This window comes from Poecilia reticulata, linkage group LG19 (genome assembly GCF_000633615.1).
Source record: "Poecilia reticulata strain Guanapo linkage group LG19, Guppy_female_1.0+MT, whole genome shotgun sequence".
NCBI lineage: Eukaryota > Metazoa > Chordata > Actinopteri > Cyprinodontiformes > Poeciliidae > Poecilia > Poecilia reticulata.
Genome location: NC_024349.1, coordinates 22,168,472 through 22,187,134, shown reverse-complemented (window position 1 = coordinate 22,187,134; position 18,663 = coordinate 22,168,472). Strand labels below are relative to the sequence as shown.

At 41.0% G+C, this 18,663-nt stretch overlaps 3 protein-coding genes and 1 long non-coding RNA gene across 6 annotated transcripts; 1 reads left to right on the top strand and 3 right to left on the bottom strand.

Moving 5' to 3' along the window:
* Positions 1-1,534: 1,534 nt before the first annotated feature.
* Positions 1,535-5,489, bottom strand: mrpl38 (mitochondrial ribosomal protein L38). Its single transcript, XM_008437788.2, has 9 exons — positions 5,312-5,489; positions 3,923-4,111; positions 3,720-3,851; positions 3,436-3,638; positions 3,280-3,352; positions 2,379-2,424; positions 2,120-2,278; positions 1,826-1,962; positions 1,535-1,750 (listed from the first exon to the last, which is right to left on the bottom strand). Exons 1-9 carry the CDS (start codon positions 5,391-5,393, stop codon positions 1,614-1,616), a joined length of 1,158 nt encoding a protein of 385 aa, XP_008436010.1. The 5' UTR covers positions 5,394-5,489; the 3' UTR covers positions 1,535-1,613.
* Positions 2,613-11,814, top strand: trim65 (tripartite motif containing 65). Of its 3 annotated transcripts, XM_008437791.2 has the most exons (9): positions 5,934-6,024; positions 6,421-6,496; positions 6,609-6,872; positions 6,968-7,063; positions 7,906-8,136; positions 8,212-8,380; positions 8,468-8,557; positions 8,659-8,876; positions 10,097-11,814. In XM_008437791.2, exons 2-9 carry the CDS (start codon positions 6,479-6,481, stop codon positions 10,403-10,405), a joined length of 1,395 nt encoding a protein of 464 aa, XP_008436013.1. In that variant the 5' UTR covers positions 5,934-6,024; positions 6,421-6,478; the 3' UTR covers positions 10,406-11,814. The 3 variants fall into 3 exon arrangements, with proteins under 3 accessions (XP_008436011.1, XP_008436013.1, XP_008436012.1); XM_008437789.2 differs by lacking the exon at positions 5,934-6,024 and adding an exon at positions 2,613-2,672 and having other exon boundaries at positions 6,421-6,872; XM_008437790.2 differs by having other exon boundaries at positions 6,421-6,872.
* On the bottom strand, positions 8,896-10,167 carry LOC108167273 (uncharacterized). The gene is made up of 2 exons (XR_001777630.1): positions 10,082-10,167; positions 8,896-10,006 (listed from the first exon to the last, which is right to left on the bottom strand). It is a non-coding gene; the product is annotated as an uncharacterized LOC108167273 (long non-coding RNA).
* Positions 11,679-17,559, bottom strand: wbp2 (WW domain binding protein 2). The gene is made up of 8 exons (XM_008437792.2): positions 17,329-17,559; positions 16,024-16,132; positions 14,694-14,829; positions 14,517-14,609; positions 14,279-14,425; positions 14,067-14,189; positions 12,904-12,980; positions 11,679-12,809 (listed from the first exon to the last, which is right to left on the bottom strand). The coding sequence occupies exons 1-8, from the start codon at positions 17,385-17,387 to the stop codon at positions 12,762-12,764; spliced, it is 792 nt and encodes a 263-aa protein (XP_008436014.1). The 5' UTR covers positions 17,388-17,559; the 3' UTR covers positions 11,679-12,761.
* Between the last annotated feature and the right edge of the window lie 1,104 nt (positions 17,560-18,663).

Sequence of the window (18,663 nt, the reverse complement as noted above, 5' to 3'; positions counted from 1 at the left end):
AAAATTTCAACAAAATAGAAAGCAACAGATTAACTTGGAAATAATCTGTTTTTCTTTTAATTAAAGAAAAAGAAGCCATTTTTATGTTTTGGATCTTTAATAATATCCAGATTTTTTACATAAAAATTGTGCATGTTCACATTTCATCTTTAGGTTTCTACTTGTAGAAACTCCACCTATGGGGTGTTTACTAATTAGATGACTTCTGGTGGCAATTTGATTGCAGGGATTTTATTTGAGGGGCTGGGTGGAGATGACCAAATCAAAGGTTGAATGAAAATGCACACCACACTTATCAGACACAGTAATTTGTATAGGAAACTGAATAATGCAAGTCAAATTTAGCAGTTTATTTTTTATTTTAAGTTATAAAATAAATATTTTTCACCCCCTTTGCAATTATGTATCACTTTGTGTTTGGTCTGTCACATAAAGTCCCTGCATCTTGTGACTAATGTACAAACAGGTCAAAAGGGCAAGGCACTGTGTGTATAAAAAGTCAAGCCGTTTACTGGGTGTGTACTCAAACTAGAGGACATTTGGAAGTGGAGCAACGGAAACCGCAAGTTTTGGTCTCCAGTGATGTCGTCCTGCTGCACTCGGAGCTCAGCAGTCATTGACTATAATATTAAAATCTTTTGTTCCATGCTAGCTAATGTTTACATTTTGTAGTCAACAATAATGGATTTAAATAAAATGATAAATCCTCTGGGTGATGTTTTTGTAACTTTGGAGGGGGGAAAAAGTGGAAACTAAATCATTCCTGCACAAAATGAAATGGTTGCGGTAACGTTCACATATTAACCTGTAGTTTCGTTAGCTTGGTCCAGAGTCAGCCAGTTCATTCTTCCATTAATCACTGGCGTGACACCGCCCCCTGCTGGATGAGTCTAGATTACAGTAAATTCCAGTGAATGGGGGCGATTTAAGTGCTCGGTTTACCATATTTATTAGATACAGAAAAAACTGCGAAGCTGTTTTGTCTTTGTAACCATATAATTTACTTTACTTAGCGTGGTCAGACTTATTTTTATTGGTCAGCATTTTTTGTTTACCTGATCCGTTTGAATTCACAATGTCTGTTAAGTAATTCATTAAACTGAAAATAAGGCCGAATAGAACAAGTTTGAAAAGGAAACCAGAATAAGATGCATTTTAAACAAATTTAAAGATAAACACTTTAGTTACACTGACCCACCTGCAGAAAATAAGGTAAATACATCAAATTTGTACATTTCAATAAAACATTTTTTACAATAGAATTGTCTTGGATCCCGGATAAGCGGAAGAAAATGGATGGATGGACGGATTGTCTTGGATTTTTTTTATAACAAGAGATGTAACTTTTATGGCCTATGACTACTTTTAACTTTACAACTGTGCTTTACCAGTCGCACTGGTGGCGCTGATTCTGTTCCTATTCCTCAGTAAGACTTGGGCAAAAATGGACACTTATAATAAACTTTTTAAAATAAAATATGTATCTGACTGAGGACAATGAGCTGTCGTCACAAGACTAAAGAGAAGACTCGGAAACGGTTAACAAATGCTTTATTTAGACGGCGATTCCACACTTTCCAGACTGGATTTCCGGTCGGATACGTTTCTCCTGATCAGTAAATGCCGTAGGTGTGCTCCTTCCCATCTCTGTACCTGTCCAGGTAGCGTAGCGGCTGCCTGTGTGGATACTTGACCTGTGGAGGGTGGTACACTGGAGGCCTGATGAACTCAAACACCGGCTCCTTCATGTCTAAAACGAGAATGCGGCTTTAATTTTTAAACAGACTTCAAAACAAACATGGCAACATAAAGAAACACGACTCACTGAGTGTGTGGTGGAAAGTGTTGGTAACCGATTCGTCCCACTGGCTCTGGAAGAAGGCCAGGCCTGCTGGCGTCATGTCGTCCTGATGCTTTCTGTAGAAATCTACGGTCTTAAAGGTGCGGTCAACCAGCGAGTGGCTGAGGAGGAAAGACAGCATGGATTATTACACACACGCCAACACAAGTGGTAATACTCCTCTTATATCCTGTTATGGGAAGAAAGAACATCTCGTTTAAAACGCTTGAACTTCTTGATTCTCTCACATTCAGGTAAGATGCTGGGGTCGTTACTCACCATGGCGATGGGCGGAGATCTTCCCGGAAGCTGATGGGTTTTTCCTGCTTGAAGAGGACGTAGATGTAGCGGTGGAAGCCTGTTCCCCTGGCAGGGAAGGGCGGCAGGTAGTGACACAGCTCCTCTCCGGCATGCACCGCCCCGCCTGGAATGTTCCCGCTTCCAGGGACACAAGACATTCCACACTTTTAATATTCACATGTTTTGGGACGAACTGGATAAAGAAATGCACACTTTGGATTGGATCCAAAGTACTTACACAAGCCAGTGGAGGTACTCTGCCTCGTTATCCAGAAGATGCTCGTCTGCAAAGAAATGAGATAAAAATAAAGGTATGTTTTCTGAATTTAAATGTGAAAACTAGGGGTGAAAACAATCAACTTGTGATGGTTAATTCAAATTAATTCCAATCGATTGTTCTTTTATTGTTGTAGTTTGGCCCCCATCCAGCAGAGAGCGCCGCTGGTCATCCTCAAGCGGCGCCTGCCGATTCAACATGGCGGCCATATCAGAACGGAAAGAGAAACGGTCCAAACTCAGACCTTTATGGGAGGTAAAATGCACTTTATGCGGTTCTGTTTTGAAATATAAACGCGCTACAAGTTAAGTTTCACCTCGATAGCGCTCATTCAGCCGAGAGGCTGCATAACAGAGCAGCGTCAACTTCTCCACCAAAAATAACGAAGGCGAGGACGTGATGACAGGAAAACGGAGGAGATGACGCAGAAAAATGTTAACATGATGCGGAAAAAAACCCATTGTGTTGGCATTGTGCCAATAAGTGAATTAATACACTTAATGGAGCAACGTTTTAAGTTTTTATTCAGCAACCCAAGACGTTCCTGTTTTGCTATGCTTTATATGCAAGTTTAAGAATGAGAAACCCACAATTTTCTGTTTATTCAGTCGATATTTAGTACAGCTGACTTTTTTTTTTTTCAAATTCAGTATATTATGAAACATTTATCCCTTTATGTTAATGGAATGACGGTCAGCCATCTTGAAAGAATAGAAAATTTAAGTTTTTAAGAAAATGGCCGCTTGTCAATCAACCGTTAGTCGATGGATGAGATCAATCAACTTTCCATTAACTCAACTGATAACTTGCATCCCCAGTGAAAACAGACTGCTTAGTCTCACAGGCTAAAGGCGACGCTGACCTGGAGAGGTGAGCAGGAGGGTCCATAGGGAGCCCTCCTCTGCGTCAAAGGCGATCCGGGGGGCCGACACTGCCTAAAGAGACAAGATGGAGCAGAAGATAAGCTAAGAGAAGAAACATAATATCGGAAAATTCATCCTCTGTCTTTTTAGCATACTTCTGTAGGCGTCAGCTGATTCCCATAATGCACTTGTCCATCAGTGTCCTGGCTGTAGCTGATGCGGAGGGTGACCTGAGGTCGAAAATACGCCATTGGAAAGAGGTCCCTGAAGACCCCGTAGTGGTCGGCCAGCTTCTTTATGTGCAGCGGTCCGCTGTTCTTCTCCCAGGTTTCCTGCACTCGGTCCAAGGAAATCTTCACTGAAAGGGTGACATGTGTTAACCTCACCAGTTGAAAAAAGTCACATTTTGACAAACGTCAAGGGAAAAAAGAAAGCGTACAAGTACGAAGTCGGGAGGCCCTCTCCAGCTCGACGTTCCTGCTGTTTTCCCTCATTACCTGCCTCCTCTCCTTCACCTCTTTGGTTCTGCTGGGACGACAGTACGGCAGTCCGATGTCCACGCGCTCGGCACCTTGACGCACAACAATACTCAGTGATGCATTTGAACGCCATCAGCAATAGATTCCAGAGTTTACTCCTCACCGTGCTCGGGATCTGCTTTTTCCACGTAGCTCCTGTAGGTCTTCCACCACACGCGCTTGTTCTTGGCCTCCTCTGCCTGTCGGAAGTAGCGGTTGTAGCTGCGGTATTTCTCCAGAGACTCCAGGTTCGATGTGTCCATGTCGTCATTGGGCATGGGTCCCAGCGGACGCACCCGTTTGCTGAGGACCGCTGGGTCCAATGGTTAGAAACAACATCGTCAAAATGTTATGGGTTTAAATTATTATCTTGTATAACTGCGTTTTTAAGTCAAATTTGAATTAAAGCTAGAGCTAAAATGTTTCAGTCAGGCATGTTCACAGACAGAGCTCTTTTAGTGACAAATTATTATTATTATTATTATTATTTACCCTGTTATGACTATTTATGAGAACCTCGAATAGAGCTGATGCTAGTTTCCACTTCTTGGTTTGAAGCCTGTGCTTGTCTTCTGCCCTCTGCTGGAGGATCAATGTATTGCAGAAGGAAACATCTCGTTTGATTCAAGGGTAATAAAAGGCCGAATACACCTTTATTAGAAACAGAGTTTAAATGGGATAGAAAGCTCTCTTTGTTTTCATTGTTGATAAGAGGAAAAAAAAAACAAAATGTGTTTTAACACAATTATACCAAACATAACTTATTAAACATTGTTTTACAGCAATAACGCAGTAAAAATGTATTCATTAGGACACAAATTCAAAGTAGACACGAGCCACTTTTTCATGAAAAGAAAAATAGAAAACATCCAAGGGGAGTGAATATTCGTTGCCAAGAATATTTGTCAAATTCTAATTCTGGTCACATTTAAATCAGTGACTGTGTAGGCAAACGCTTCCTTTGCAGTAACATTTAATTTCATTATTTTTAGTTGATGGAAAATCTAATTCATGTAAAAGAGGCCAAATTAGATTTTTTTGATTTTTTTTTTTAAGGAGTATGGTTACATGCCCAAATAAGTCTAAGCACTTCTGATATAAAGAAAACCAGGTAATGCTTCAAATAAATAATGGTTTTGTTAAAGTGAGGAGTAAAAGAAAATTTACATTTCAATTTTAATTACTGAAAGTGAACTATTTTTCTTAGTTATTTCTCGTCAGCCTGTAAAGGGTTCATTGCTTTTTGATACATGATTAAATTGTAAAAGTTAAACTTGCGGATTCTCCTTCTCTCTTAAACTAACCCAGTTATTTTACCAACATAATGAAGACTGAAACAAAATGTTTGATTTTTCTGACTGCTGCTTAGTTTGTCATGTCTGACCGCACAGTCGAGGCCAGCATGTTTGTGTTGTTTCCTTCAAACACCCTTTTACAAAGCATCACTCGAGCATTAAAGTTCGGACAATAACTACCAAATAAAAAATATCTCAGAAAAAAACAATAACAATACCTGTTGTAGCAATAGTCCTCGCGTTATTGACCCCTAAATCTGTCCCAGTTCGCACAGCAGCACAAACTGTGCGCAGCGCCATCTTGGATGTAACTACGGTGGCCGTGTGGTCAAATGATACAGAAGTACGATGTTGCGTTTAATGCATCAAAGAACTCAGAAATCTTCTTCAATCACTTTTTCCCGTTGATAAGTAATATTAGTGAACAGGTGTTCTTGTATTGTAACCCAGGCAACGACTAATACGTCAAAAAAAGGAAATAAAAATACAAAAAATTACAGGAAAAAAAAAGAAATGTAATAAAAATGTAAAAATATTCTTTTGTGTTTTAATGACTAGCAGCAATCTGGGTTGTGAATTCAAACATTGCACAACCCTCTTTCTTTTAAATGGGCTAATATAAGTTTTCGAGTTCAACATGACCAAAACATAGTCGAACTGATTTTACACTTCAGAAATTTCTTAACAGTTAAGCTTCTTAACTATATTTATTACCTGAAAGCGCATACTAGTGTTAATTTTAATAAGTGGTCTAAATATATAACTCCTAATAGGTAGGAATCTCTCAACACAGTTCGCGTCTTCCACCTTCATTTGTCTCGTTTAGCGTTGTGTTTATTATTTCCCTGTAGCCAGTGAAGGTATCGTTTGGCGTGTTTTCGTCATCAGCGAAGCTTCTTCTGTAACGTGCAGGAATAAATCTATTGTAGTGGTAAGACATGTCATGATGTTACATTCGTGTTACAACTCAGTAGTCAGAGAATGCGTGCTGTTTAAAATGTGGAATTAAATTGTTTAGTTCTCTTAATATTTTCGACTGAGTATTTGTCACGTAGAGTCGTGGCTAAAATAAAAGGAGCCAAACGTAATGCTAACGGGAGCTAGCGCTAGCTGTGCTCTCCATTGAGTTCATTTCAGGCTGTTGGCTCTGGGCTCCTCCTGGATATGGCGTGGTATATCGCTGTGACTTTATTACTTTGCTGTTGCTTTGTGTCACAGTTCAATGCAAAAAAGAAAAAAAAAGAACATTTTATTTTGAATTAGCCGTTTTTTTTAGTCTTGCAACACATCATCGTGACATCCTTTCTCTGTGTTTTCTTTCTTCTAGATGTTTGTTGTTTCCCTGCAAATATGGACTCTCAGAATTCATATCTCAACTGCGCCATATGCCTGGAGCGTTTCAGGTACCCTGTGACCATCCCCTGCGGCCACACCTTCTGTAAAGACTGCATCAGCACACACTGGGACACCAGCAGCAAGTCTAACAAAAGCCCCCATTGCCCCTTCTGCAATCAGGAGTTCGCGTCCAGACCGGTTCTGAAGCGAAACGTGTCACTGTCGGTGCTGGCCGAGTCTGCCAACAGTACCGGCCCGTCCTGCAGGGAGCCTCTGCTGAGGTCAGGGGATGGGGCGAGGACTTTGCTGCTCTGCGATCGCCACAAGAAGCCCCTGGTTTATTACTGCAGGCAGGACAAAATGCCCGTGTGCTGCGAATGTGGCATCACTGAATGCGCCAATCACGACAAAGTCATGCTGGAGGCAGAGAAGGAAAGTCAAGAGGTATAAAACAAGTCGGGATACTTGTAACTTTAGTCCAGACTTAACTTTTAATAGTACGGTAAAAACCTTTTCCCCAAATTGTGGTTTCTTTACAGCTGTTGCTTGAAAGAAAGAGTAAGGAAGTGGAGAAACGGCTTGAGGACACACAAAAGAGCATAAATGATTTGGTGGAGAACATCAGTCATGCTAAGGTGATTCCTCAGTTTTTATATATATATAAACAGAACCTAGATGGTTAGACAAAGGAAAATATGGTATCTTGAAAAAGTATTCACACACTGTATGCTTTTCTACTTACTTTATGGGGGTTTGATAAACACAAAACATTCAAAATTCTGATGTGAATGTCACTGGTGTTACTGGTGTATTAAAAACCCCTATTTAAAATAAACAAATGCTTAGTCTGGTGGTGGGGCAAATAAAGCCTGGTGGCCTGCCAGGCGTATAGTACACTGGGGGAAACCCTAAGCTAAATAGTGGGCAATGTTGAAAGAAAACCTTTCATAGGCCACAAACTATGATAGCTTTTTAACTGTGAATGACTGAAATGGAAGTTCAAAATTTCAAATATCGATATTTGTCGAATAAGGTCTCGATATTTAGCAAAGAAAAACAGGTGGCTAAATACGCAGAGCTGATAGGTGACTTCCTCACAAGGTGGCTCTACAGAGACCGTAGAGTCACTCATCCATTGGTTGTCTTAAGTTCTGACATAACTGTCTGAACACAACCGCATGACATGTTTCAGGGTTTTATTGGTGAAACAATGTTGAAAACTATGTTGGTCACATAAAATCCGGTGGAGTTTGTGGTTGTAGCGCGACCACAAACTCCACTGGAGTTTGGTAATACCTCTCTTAATACAAAGAGGGGTATTAATACTTTTTCAAGGCACTGTAGGAGATTGTTCTAATCTATCTATCAGACATAGTTTGAAATTAAAATCCAATCTGTTGATATTTGCTTGTTTATGGTGAAAGATTGACAAATATTTCACTAAGCAGTCGTGGAACTGAGGTCCTTCCATCAACAGGTGACTCTAGAACAGACTTCGTCTTGGATGAGGGCCAAGTTCTCCTCTCTGATCAAGATTCTGACCGAGAAGCAGGAGGCCACGGAGCTGTTCATCGACCAGCAGAAGGAGGAGGCCATCACGGAGGCGCAGACGCGGCTGGCCTGCCTCCAGCACCGCTCGCAAATCCTCCAAGTGAGCCAAGCCCAAATAGCGGCTCTGCACGATCTCTCCGACGCCGACCTCATTAGGGTCTGTACCTCTTAACATCAGCGGTGATCTCGTATTTTGTTGAAACGCGCTGGAGCAGATGTGTTTTACTCTCAGGAGTCGACGCGGGTGGAAGTGCCACGTTTCAGCGACGTTCCCACAGAGGTGTCGCCAAACCTTCTTGATCGGCTGAACGGCGTCACAGACGTTCTGACTCGAGTCTCCAAGCTGGTTTGTGAGGATCTGGAGAGAGCCGTGTGCACCACTGTGCTTCAGGACAACGACGGTAACCTTGGTTTTAAGAGCTTCTTTCTGCTGGACCGGCCAGAACTTATATCCTAACCCGTGTTCTCATCGGCTCATGGCTCTCCAGGGTCTCCTCAGGACAAGAGGCCAGTACTTGCTGTGGTTCCCAGTCCAGCTACTCCGTGCCTCCCTGGTGGGAAGGAAAGCCTCAGTGCCTGTGAGTCCAGCTTTTTATACGCTACATGATTAAAACCTTAGCTTGACAGATCTTAACTCTTGCCTTGACAGATCTTAACTCTTCAATTCTTGTCTCTGTAGATCGGTGCTCTCTGACGTTTGACCCTCGAACGGCCAACGAACACCTGTCTCTGTCTCATGAGAATCGGAGGGCAGAGCACCTGACCTCCGGTCCGCGCCCAGTCCCAGCTCACGAGGCTCGCTTCGACCACACCTGGCAGGTGCTCTGCTTCCAGGGCTTTAAAAAGGGACAGCACTACTGGGAGCTGGAGGTGTCCAAGCCTTGGGCCTACCTCGGGGTAAAGACTCTGCTGATTCTGTTGTCGTACATCACGTCAGTTTGTTGGTCATTAGAGATTTCATCTTCTTTTACTCTCCCTTCAGCTCAGCCCAAAGTTTTAGTTTTGTGGGGGGTTTTTGTATCTAAGGTTCAAGTCAGAAGGCTCAGACGGCAGTGGAAGGAGGATGACTGTGTGTCGAGTAAATTATTTTTGTGTTTGACTTGGTTGCTTTATTACTTTGCCCAAAGACCCAAACATGAGTCGCTTTCTGTTTATATTGTTAATGCTTTTATATTCAACATCATAACATTATTCACAAGAACACGGCTCTTTGCAACGCAGATATGTCCGTGGCATAAAGGATCCAGTACCATACATACAGAGGGCATACGGTGCTTTTCCACACATTCATCCCTTATTTCAAAATCGTGTTTGTCCTACCATCATAAACATAAGACTTTTCTAATCTGTTTACTGGAATAAAGTTTTTTTTTTCCTTGTATGCTTCTTTAAATGACAATTGGAAAGTACATGGCATGTACTCCTTGTCATGGAGACTTTGTGACCACCCCAAAATGGCAAATTTTTCTGCTGCTACTTTCTTTTTTCAGATTTTTGTTAACTCCTGCCTGCTGGCTGTTGACAGAATTAAAAACTTCATCTAGTAGCTTAATGGCCAGTGCAAACAGGAAATGACCTCTGACAACCATGTGAAACAGGATGTCAAGGATTAGTAATTACAATTTCCTAAAAACTTAAATGAGGAAGTATAAACCTAAAAATAAAAAGTTACATTTATGTTAAAAGGACAACTGCCTCTGGTCATGGTGTTAAAACCAGTTATTTCGTAATGTGGGCTCTTCTGCCACTGAATTAATGTGGTCAAATTAAAGGGCGCTAGCTAAATTGTTAGCATCCATGTTTGAGCTGTCGTATATGGCCACCCAAAAAAACGATATATTTCTTCACTGTTTTTTTTCTAAAGATTTTTTTCGACATTAGTGGCTTTTATTTGACAGTAATTACACAGAAAGAGTGCAGAAAGTAGGGCCTGGTAAAGCATGCGGCTAAGGAACCGAGGACGGGGGTCGAACTCGATACGGCATCGTCGAGGTCCATAGCCACTCGCCCGCTCTGACCCCTGCACCCTGCGACACACAAAATGCCCTTAAAAAAAAATAATAAAAAAATAAATAAAAAAAATGTCCATTTAATTTTTTTACCTCTCCCTCTTCCAGGTTACTTATGAAACCATCCCCAGGAAGGAGAAAGGGAAGCGGTGCATGGTGGGTATGAACGAACTGTCGTGGAGCCTCCAGCTGGACGAGCACCAACTCTCCGCCTGGCACAACGGCCGGCGGGAGACGCTGGTCGGCCACTCCCATCACAGCCGCATCGGCATGCTGCTGGACTACGAGGCGGGGACGCTCACCTACTACGGCGACGGACAGACGAGGCTCCACGCCTTCCACTGTGCCTTCACCCAGGAGCTGTTCCCCGCCTGCTGGATAGGGGAGGGAGTCAGCATTACCCTCTGCTCCCCGTGAGCCTCCGGCTGATTCGACACAGAGAAACTCATTTTATCTATTTAAAAAACTTTCTCCCCTTTCTGGTTTGTGTTACTCTCACCACTTGGTGGCGACAAACTCTGAATCCTTACATCTTTCACTCCATTTCATCTAAATGGTTTTATGTTTCACACGTCAAAGAAATCAACTTCAAGGTGTCTCCAGATCAACTCGTTATGCACCCAGCTGATCCTCGTTTACAGCTTTTAATGCAGGCAGAGAAGACTGAAGAAAATGACTCCAATGTGTTCAAACATGGGGGTTGCCAACACTTTATACAATTCTTATTTTAACTTTTTTGAAAAATATGTTTACCAAGAGGAGCGCAATGACAATTCTCGCTGTTGGTGTTTTGCATTGACAGGACAATTGTGATGTTTTCATGCATTATTCAAGATGCAGCTGGAGCTATATCTACACAACGGACTGGCTAATGATATGCTGCCAATTTGTGCTACAAAGAGTTTCAATTTGTCTGTTTGAATTAACCAGCTTGAAAGGAACACTGTCATTTGCCTTCCTGCTCCGATATTGCATACAATCATCTTGGGCACGAATGTGATGCTAACCATCTACATTTATCCAAACATCTCAGTTTTCATCTCCGACCGTAAAAAGTTTGTGCAGGAGATGTTTAGCTTGTCCATGTAGACAGCTGGAGGTTTTGGTTGGTTGGTTTATTGATTTGTCAGAATTACCTCAGTTGGTACTGATAGGTTTGTAGTCCAGAAGCTTCGATGTTCATCCAAGCAGGAGGGACAATGATCCTAAACATGTCAAAACTGGAGTCTCCATTCATTGCCACTTTACTTGTTAAAGAGCAACTCTTTCACCTGCTGCAAATAAAATCCATTTTTGTTAACAGATTTTAAAAAGCACTGCTGAGAAAAGAGCTCTTGGACTTTGAGCATGAAAGCAGAAACTGATTCCTGCAGTGTGATGTTGGAATCTACGGCACTTTCTAGATGTTTTCAGCACGTTTATGACAACCAGTCATGTTTTTTTGTTTGTTTTTTTAAGCACTTTTGCTGAGCTACGCTGTCAACCTTTGGCATGTTGAGGTACTTGAGGCTCAGGATTTATAGGGAAACTGCTGTGAATATGCACAAAACGCTGCAAAAGATGGAATCAGAGCACTTTTCCTGACGTAGAAGCATCAATCTAGAATGAGTTTCTCTTTTCTGTTTAAAGTAGAAATTTTAAATGTGACAACAATCCTGACTGGAAATTAAAAAAAAAAAAGCACTCCCTGTTTCATGAGTTAAGAGCCATTTATTAAACTTCAATCTAATGCGCACATGCTTCTGTTGAGATCATGCCATTTGTTTGTTTTTTCCATAATTGAACCATTCTACAGTAACTGTTCAATAAATTAAGTTTGAAATACATACAGAGCTGAATGTTATTGTACACCCAGCCATGACGAGAGCGAACCATAGCCTGATGCATAGCATTCTAAAAGTGCAAAGAATGAGCCGCTGATGCGCCACAGATACAGGATACAGATAAAATGACCACAGAGGAAGGAAGAACCGAGGCGCTCGAGATCAGACCGAGCGAACGGAGTTGAACAGAAACTGAGCCCGTCCTCCAGGCGGTCGTGTTACTATCTGGGGAAAAAGACAACAATAAAAAAAAAAGACAAAAATGGGACGACAGAAGAGTGAGAGGTGACGCCTGGGGCAAACAGGACGTGACATCATTAGGTGACCGGTCTGCTCCCGCGATACATCGGTGGGAGAATCCACCCCTCTAATCCCAGATTGTGGACTCTAGTGTTCCTGGTCCCACCACAGCATGTCGAAACACACAAAATCTGCTCGCTTTTACAAAAAAAAAAAAAAAAAAAAGGCTACTTCATACTTCTGACGCTAACTGTTCTCGAGAAAATACCTTCTTGAAAATCTTGGTACACACAAAAATAATAGAAAAATAAGACTGCATTCGGTTTGCCTCCGGCTGTCTGTAGCGAAGCAAATGACTTCATTGGTTTAGAGTTTGGTTAGATAGAAAATTCTACGTGAGCGTCACATCATTCAACATCAGATCGCAAGAGGTTAAAAGAGGGAGAACGGTGGGGAGGATTAACGAGACACTTGGAAAGCGACAAATACTATACAATAGATGGCGACCGTTTTGGTTGCCAGCGCTTGTTCTTTGCGACTTCCTGGTAAGTAAAGGTGCTTCTGATGAAGGGAGACAAGAAAACAACGAGAAGGAGGGTGGAGGGGGGAAAAAAGGAATGTTAGAAGGTGATAAGGAAGACCGAGAGGAGAAAATGTCCAGTCAATGAAATGAGAGGAGACAGAGGAACGAGGGCGGGGTCACACAGGGTCTACTGGTTCTTCTTGTCCTCTGGAGGGGAGTAAGGCGGGGGCTTGTCCTGCAGAGAAAAATGAGAGAGAGAGAGAAAGTGTTCATTTCATTTCAATTATTGATCAGAAGTAGTTTTTCGGAGCTGGGATACGGGCTCTTACCTGCGGCAGGTACACGTGCGTAGGAGGCAGAGTGGCACAGCTGGCGCTCGCCGCCGCTTCCGCTGCCTTGGCCTCCGCTTGGAACGGTAGGCAGAGAACAGGAGAGGATGTTCATTATTAAATATGCCTTTGACCCTTTAAAAAAAAAAAAACTGGCACACATGAGAAGGGTAAGGGGGGAGAGGGGAGAGCTCATTTCACTGATGGGTGCAGGAAAATGTTAGCCAAATTTTACATTAGTTAGCAGAGAGTGGTTTGAACGATGGAATTGCATTAACAAGGCAAAATGTCCTGACTCAGACTGCAGAGGTCTAATGTTCATCAGATGATTACATTTCTTTGACTTTTATTGTGAAAATGTTCACATTTCTTGAACTTTTTTTTTGTTGTTGTTATTGTTGCTACCAACAAATCTGAGCTGCTCCAGAAGAGTTCATGTGATAAAACAATAAATGAGTAAAAAGTTGTGACGGAAACAAACTTATGTATTTTTCTTTGTAAATTCAAGTTCGAAAATACTTTATTGATCCCAAAGTTAAATTAAATGTTGATTTAACTCATATTAACTCAAATTCTTCAGAGAGTTATTGCAGACGGTGATGGACAGATTTCCTGTAGATCGAGCTCTGAATTGAATGGAAAGCCTTTAACTAGGCCATTTTAAGATGTGAATCTGCTTCCTCTCTGCCTGGTGCTTTCTCAGTCCATCTTCTCTAGCTCTGTTGAGGAAAAGCGTCTCGACACAGCAGCATGGCGCTGCCACCACCGTGCTTTACCATGGCGGTTGAGTTCGAAAGCCTTGAATTTCCCCTCAAGACATCTCTTGATTTCTCACTAGAATATAAATGCAATTTAAAAAAAAAAGTTTTTCAGGTTCTTGAAACAAAAAGAAATCTACATGAGAAAAACAACAGAAAATCTAATTGTTTTTTCATCTTCTGGTTGTTTTTCTTTGTCTGCTATGAGTTTAGCTCCAGCCTTTGACGTTGCTGTTGGTGTGGTCATAAAAATCTGAGAAGGCAAAACAAATGAAATTAAATAACGATTCTCTTACTCAAAACTGTCTCTGTGCCTAAAGAGAAATAAGAACTATCAGGTTTATTTTTATGTGTTTATTTTGATCTTAGCTACCACTCAAGAGCCTCTCCACTTGAGAGACTCACCTGCTGCTGAGGAGGGCAAGTCTGGGTCACGTGGTGGCTGCTGACCCAGAGGGGCAGAGTAAGGAGGGGGCGGTACGTAGCTGGCAGACGCATCGAAAGCTGGAGGACTTGGGTAGAATGCCCCTGGATCACAGGAGAAGAAGAGAGAACCAAATGAAACGTTTGTTGAAACGCACACTAATAACACAGCTGTCAGTATGATGGTATGGTACCTGGAGGTGGGGGGTTAGGGTAGGAGTAGCCGGGTGGAGGTCCCTGAGGGTACATTCCGTTAGCTGGGGGAGGAGGGAAAGCGTAGCCTCCATTAGCCAGGAAAGGGCAGCCACCGAAGCTAGGAGTCAGCGGCTGGCCCTTAGACGCTGCAGCAACAAGAAATACCACAAAAAATAAATACCTTTTTTTTTTTTTTTTTTAAACCTACTGTTTAGATGTAATGATTCATTTTCTTACCCTGAGCTGCTGCCTGCAGCATGAACTGGCCAAACTCTATGGCTCCGCCGGCGGCGAAGACCAGCTTGAACGTGGCGCTTCCTTCCCATCCACCTGAATGAATGAAGACATTGATTTCATCCAGATGGTAGAGAACCCGTCTCAGCCGAATGAAGGGGCCGAACGCGACGTGCTTACCTCCGGACTCGGCGCTCACGGTGCCCTTGATGTAATTGGCGCCCAGAACCGGCTGTTTGATCTCGCAGCCCTTCATCAGGTAGAACGGCATCATGAAGGACTGCAGAGCGTCGCGTCCTTTAGCCAGGAAGATCACCTGGAAGGAGGAAGCAGCAGGTTTCGACTTTCAAGCTGGACTTAAGTTTTGCTGGGGGGGGTTTTGTGTGTGCTATATATTGTTAGAAATATGTCTGTGGAAGTAATTTTAAAAAAAAAACAGCTTCATCATTTTTCCAATCATCCCTGGCCCTGTTTCAATTTAACAACAATTTTACCTATTGTTTATAGATTTCTTGAACTAGTTTTGTCTTGTTTTTTGCAGTATCATGTGTTTTTATTTTTTCACTTGAGTATAGAAAGGTTAAAAATGACCAAAAATAAGTAAATATATACACGTGTCATTTCTGGAATGTTAGAAAAAGTTAATCTTGCAGGATGTTCTGATCCTAACTCCGTTTTAAAGCAGAAGTAGGTTTTTAGAGATAATAACCTCCATTGTCTGTCCTCATACTTCCTGCAGAATGTAAATGTCTCCTGTTGTTTTCTTGGACATAAAGAGCTTCTTTGTTACTGTTTTTTTGTCACAAAGACGTTATCCAACTCAGCTATATTCCAATGCACACACTTCCACCTGCTAACCAAGCTCTGCACTGGTGGCAACGAGGTTATGAAGCACACTTCCCAGTTAATAACCACCTCTGAGCCCATTTCCCGTTATCCTGGAAATAATGACTGCAAACTGTTATTTAATATGAAAACTACATATAAAGATACACCATGCAGGAATTTTTGTTTGATTTCCAAGTCTAAAAAAAAATGTAGATTTGTACAATCTGGATTGGATTGTTCTACAATAAATACAACTTTTTTAAGGCATAGATTTTCTGATGCCTTGGTTGGCTAAAAAAATGCAAAAGTAGGAATTTCAATGCTTTGTTTGATATCTAAAACAAAATCATGATAAATAATTTTTTTGTCTTGATGTCAAAACTGACAGTATTATTATTATTGTAATTTTTTTCTTAAAGAAAGAGGTAACTTGTTTTATCTGAAAATATTGTGATACAAATCTACGTGACTTATCCCTAATGAGGAATACTGTTTATTGCAGAAAAGTAAACCTGTTCTTCAGTAAAACAACTGCTAATGAAAAAAAACTAGTTAGTCTGGAGCAAAATACGCATTTTAAAGAGCGAATATTCACTTTTGTTATTCATGAGCAATTAGAAGACAATTCTGACAGTATTTGCTTTTTGTTCGCAAGAGGTGGTGATTACAAAAAGTCACTCACCCTGTACGGTGTCAAGTAGACGCTGCCCTTTTTGCTCTTTCTGAACGGCTCAGGTAGACGATCCGCATCGCAGAAGACGAGCTCCACGTTATCATGGGACATCAACACGCTAGTGACGTAAACAAACACGTAGACATACATTTACAATAATAATAAAAAATAAATAAATAAATAAACACTGTACATAATGCAAGTAAAAAATGCTTATGGCTCGTTACAAGCCTCCAGGCTCAAGCTTCAGTTTCATAACCCTTCACTTACAATTTTAAAGCTGAGACAGCTGGGTTTTTCTGTAGCTGTCCAGTTACTAAACATGGCCCTGAAATAATAGGATTAGGCCCTGATACCATCTAGTGACAGACTGTGCGACAGTTTCTCCTGATGGTTCAATTACTACATTCCTGCATGTTCCAGAAGCAGCTATAAGGCAAAATTTATACCAACCCTGCTTTCTCTACAAATGATATGGCAGAAATTTCGTATTTTGGCCTAACAGCAACCAGTTCAATCTTTATTAAAGCACTTTTAATAATCTGTTAGTTCAATGCTTTCTAGTCTCCGTCCATAACTCTGAAATTCTAATACATTTCTAACCAAGAAAATATTGATGTAATGTGAAAGAGAAGTTCACACCCTCTCTTTTCTGCATTGCCATGAGACACATTTGGGCAAACACACCCAGTCTCCCTCTATTACATGTATCAAAACCAAACAACCTTTTTCTGCCAAAGCAGGGCAGCGTGTAAGAGGCCAGCAGGCTTGTGTAAGCACAACTACGCAATGCAATATGTGTTCGTGTAGAGCCACAGTCCGAACAAGAAGCATTTAAACGCTGAACTACACGTATCCTGAAAGCAGGCTCGCGCTCCATGCTCTTCTTCTTCGTGTTAGCACGTGAAGTCTGTTTTGATTGAAGGCCATGTTTTGGTCACGAGAGCCGACCCAGAGCTATCGAACGCGCCTCGAATTTTCCATGGCGTTGCAACAAATAGTGGCGTATTTATGTGAAACCTCGTGTTTAATAGAACAAAACAGTCTATTATGCATTCTAAATCCACAGGAGCTACATTCCTGCTCAGAATTTAAAGGTAAAAATAAGTAAAATTGGGAAAGTGTACATTTTATTATTTTTTTTATGAATTAGTAATATACTGCGAATAGCTACATAATGTGCACTACTGCTGTTCGTTATTTGTGAGGTCGACGTTGTGTTTCCATTAGTTTGCACTGTTCGCGTTTATACCAAAAAAAGAAAAAGATAGAGTAGGCCGAGTGTGGAAAACGGTGACTAAAAGCTAGCGTTACCTCTCACTGTTGTTGATGATGACTCCACCAGACTCTGAGTGGTTCTGGTTCAAAGTCATGATGTCGACCCTCCAGCGTCTCTCACAGCGGAAACAGCTCAGCTGAAAAGGTATTCAGAGATTTTCCAAAGAAAGAAAAAAGGGGCCTCGGTAGCTGTCACAGTACGTTGGTAACGGTTGTTATGAGTCTGATGCTACAGCTGCACCTGCTTTTCTTCCGCTGTACGTTCAAGTGACGTCACGCACGCACGCACGCACAAAATATGCATACCGATAAACAAAACATATTTTCTTAATGTAAGCTGAAAGCTGTAATTTAATTGGATACGCGAAAAAACAAATTAATAACACGTAGCCACATTATATTCTTGATATTTTGAAATTATTTCTGAAGGGTTGAGAATTAACGTATGACGTAAGCGGTGAGCTAATGTCGAAGTTTCTACGGAGTTATACAACAAATGTACAAATGTAGGTTGTCAACGACAATCACCGATAATTTTACCAACGACGGAGGAAAATATATTTATTTATTTATTTGTTTATATTGCAATGTATCCATATGCTTTCTTGACATTAAGAATAAGGTAGAGAAAATGTGGGTTACAAGGCACTAGTGTTAACTAAGATATGTTTTGAAATACACTGTAGTATTAAAATGCTATGCTGGATGTATTGATTAAGGATGACCACTGAAAGTCCAATTGTTAGACATTATAAATTCTGTGGTTTAAGAGATACTGAGCTACACAAAACCAAACTTAATTGTCTGTAACACAACATAATTTATATCTCAGTAACACTTTTCAGAATAACTTCATAAACAGTTGATTGAGGAAGTGTGAGGGTGACAAGATTGAGTATGAAACAGCATCTGCCAAAGACCAGCCTTAATTTGCTGCTGCTGTCAATACTAAGTCAGAAAATGATCATTTGTTAAAAAAATAAATAAAATAAAAAAACTCCCAGTGAAAAACAGCTTATTTTTCAAATATCCACAGCATATATTATTGCATAAAAGCCAGGTATTCTGGGAAACGTCTCAGTACATCAAGGCCAAAATTGGAAACCACCGCTGAATGTTATTTCAAGGAACTTTCGTCTTTCCCCACTGATACTGCATAATATCAGGTGAGTTCAGTGATACTCTAGAAATAATAATAATAATAAAAAACTTAGGAAAATTCCAGAAGTGTGTAATTACATTAAATGAGGAAGTGGTTTCACACACTCTCCTGACTGAGCTTTAAACTGCGTTGCATTTTTATGCCTTGAACTTTGTCTGATTTTATCCGGAAACGTCAACAAATACAAGAAAAACAATAATTAAAAAAGC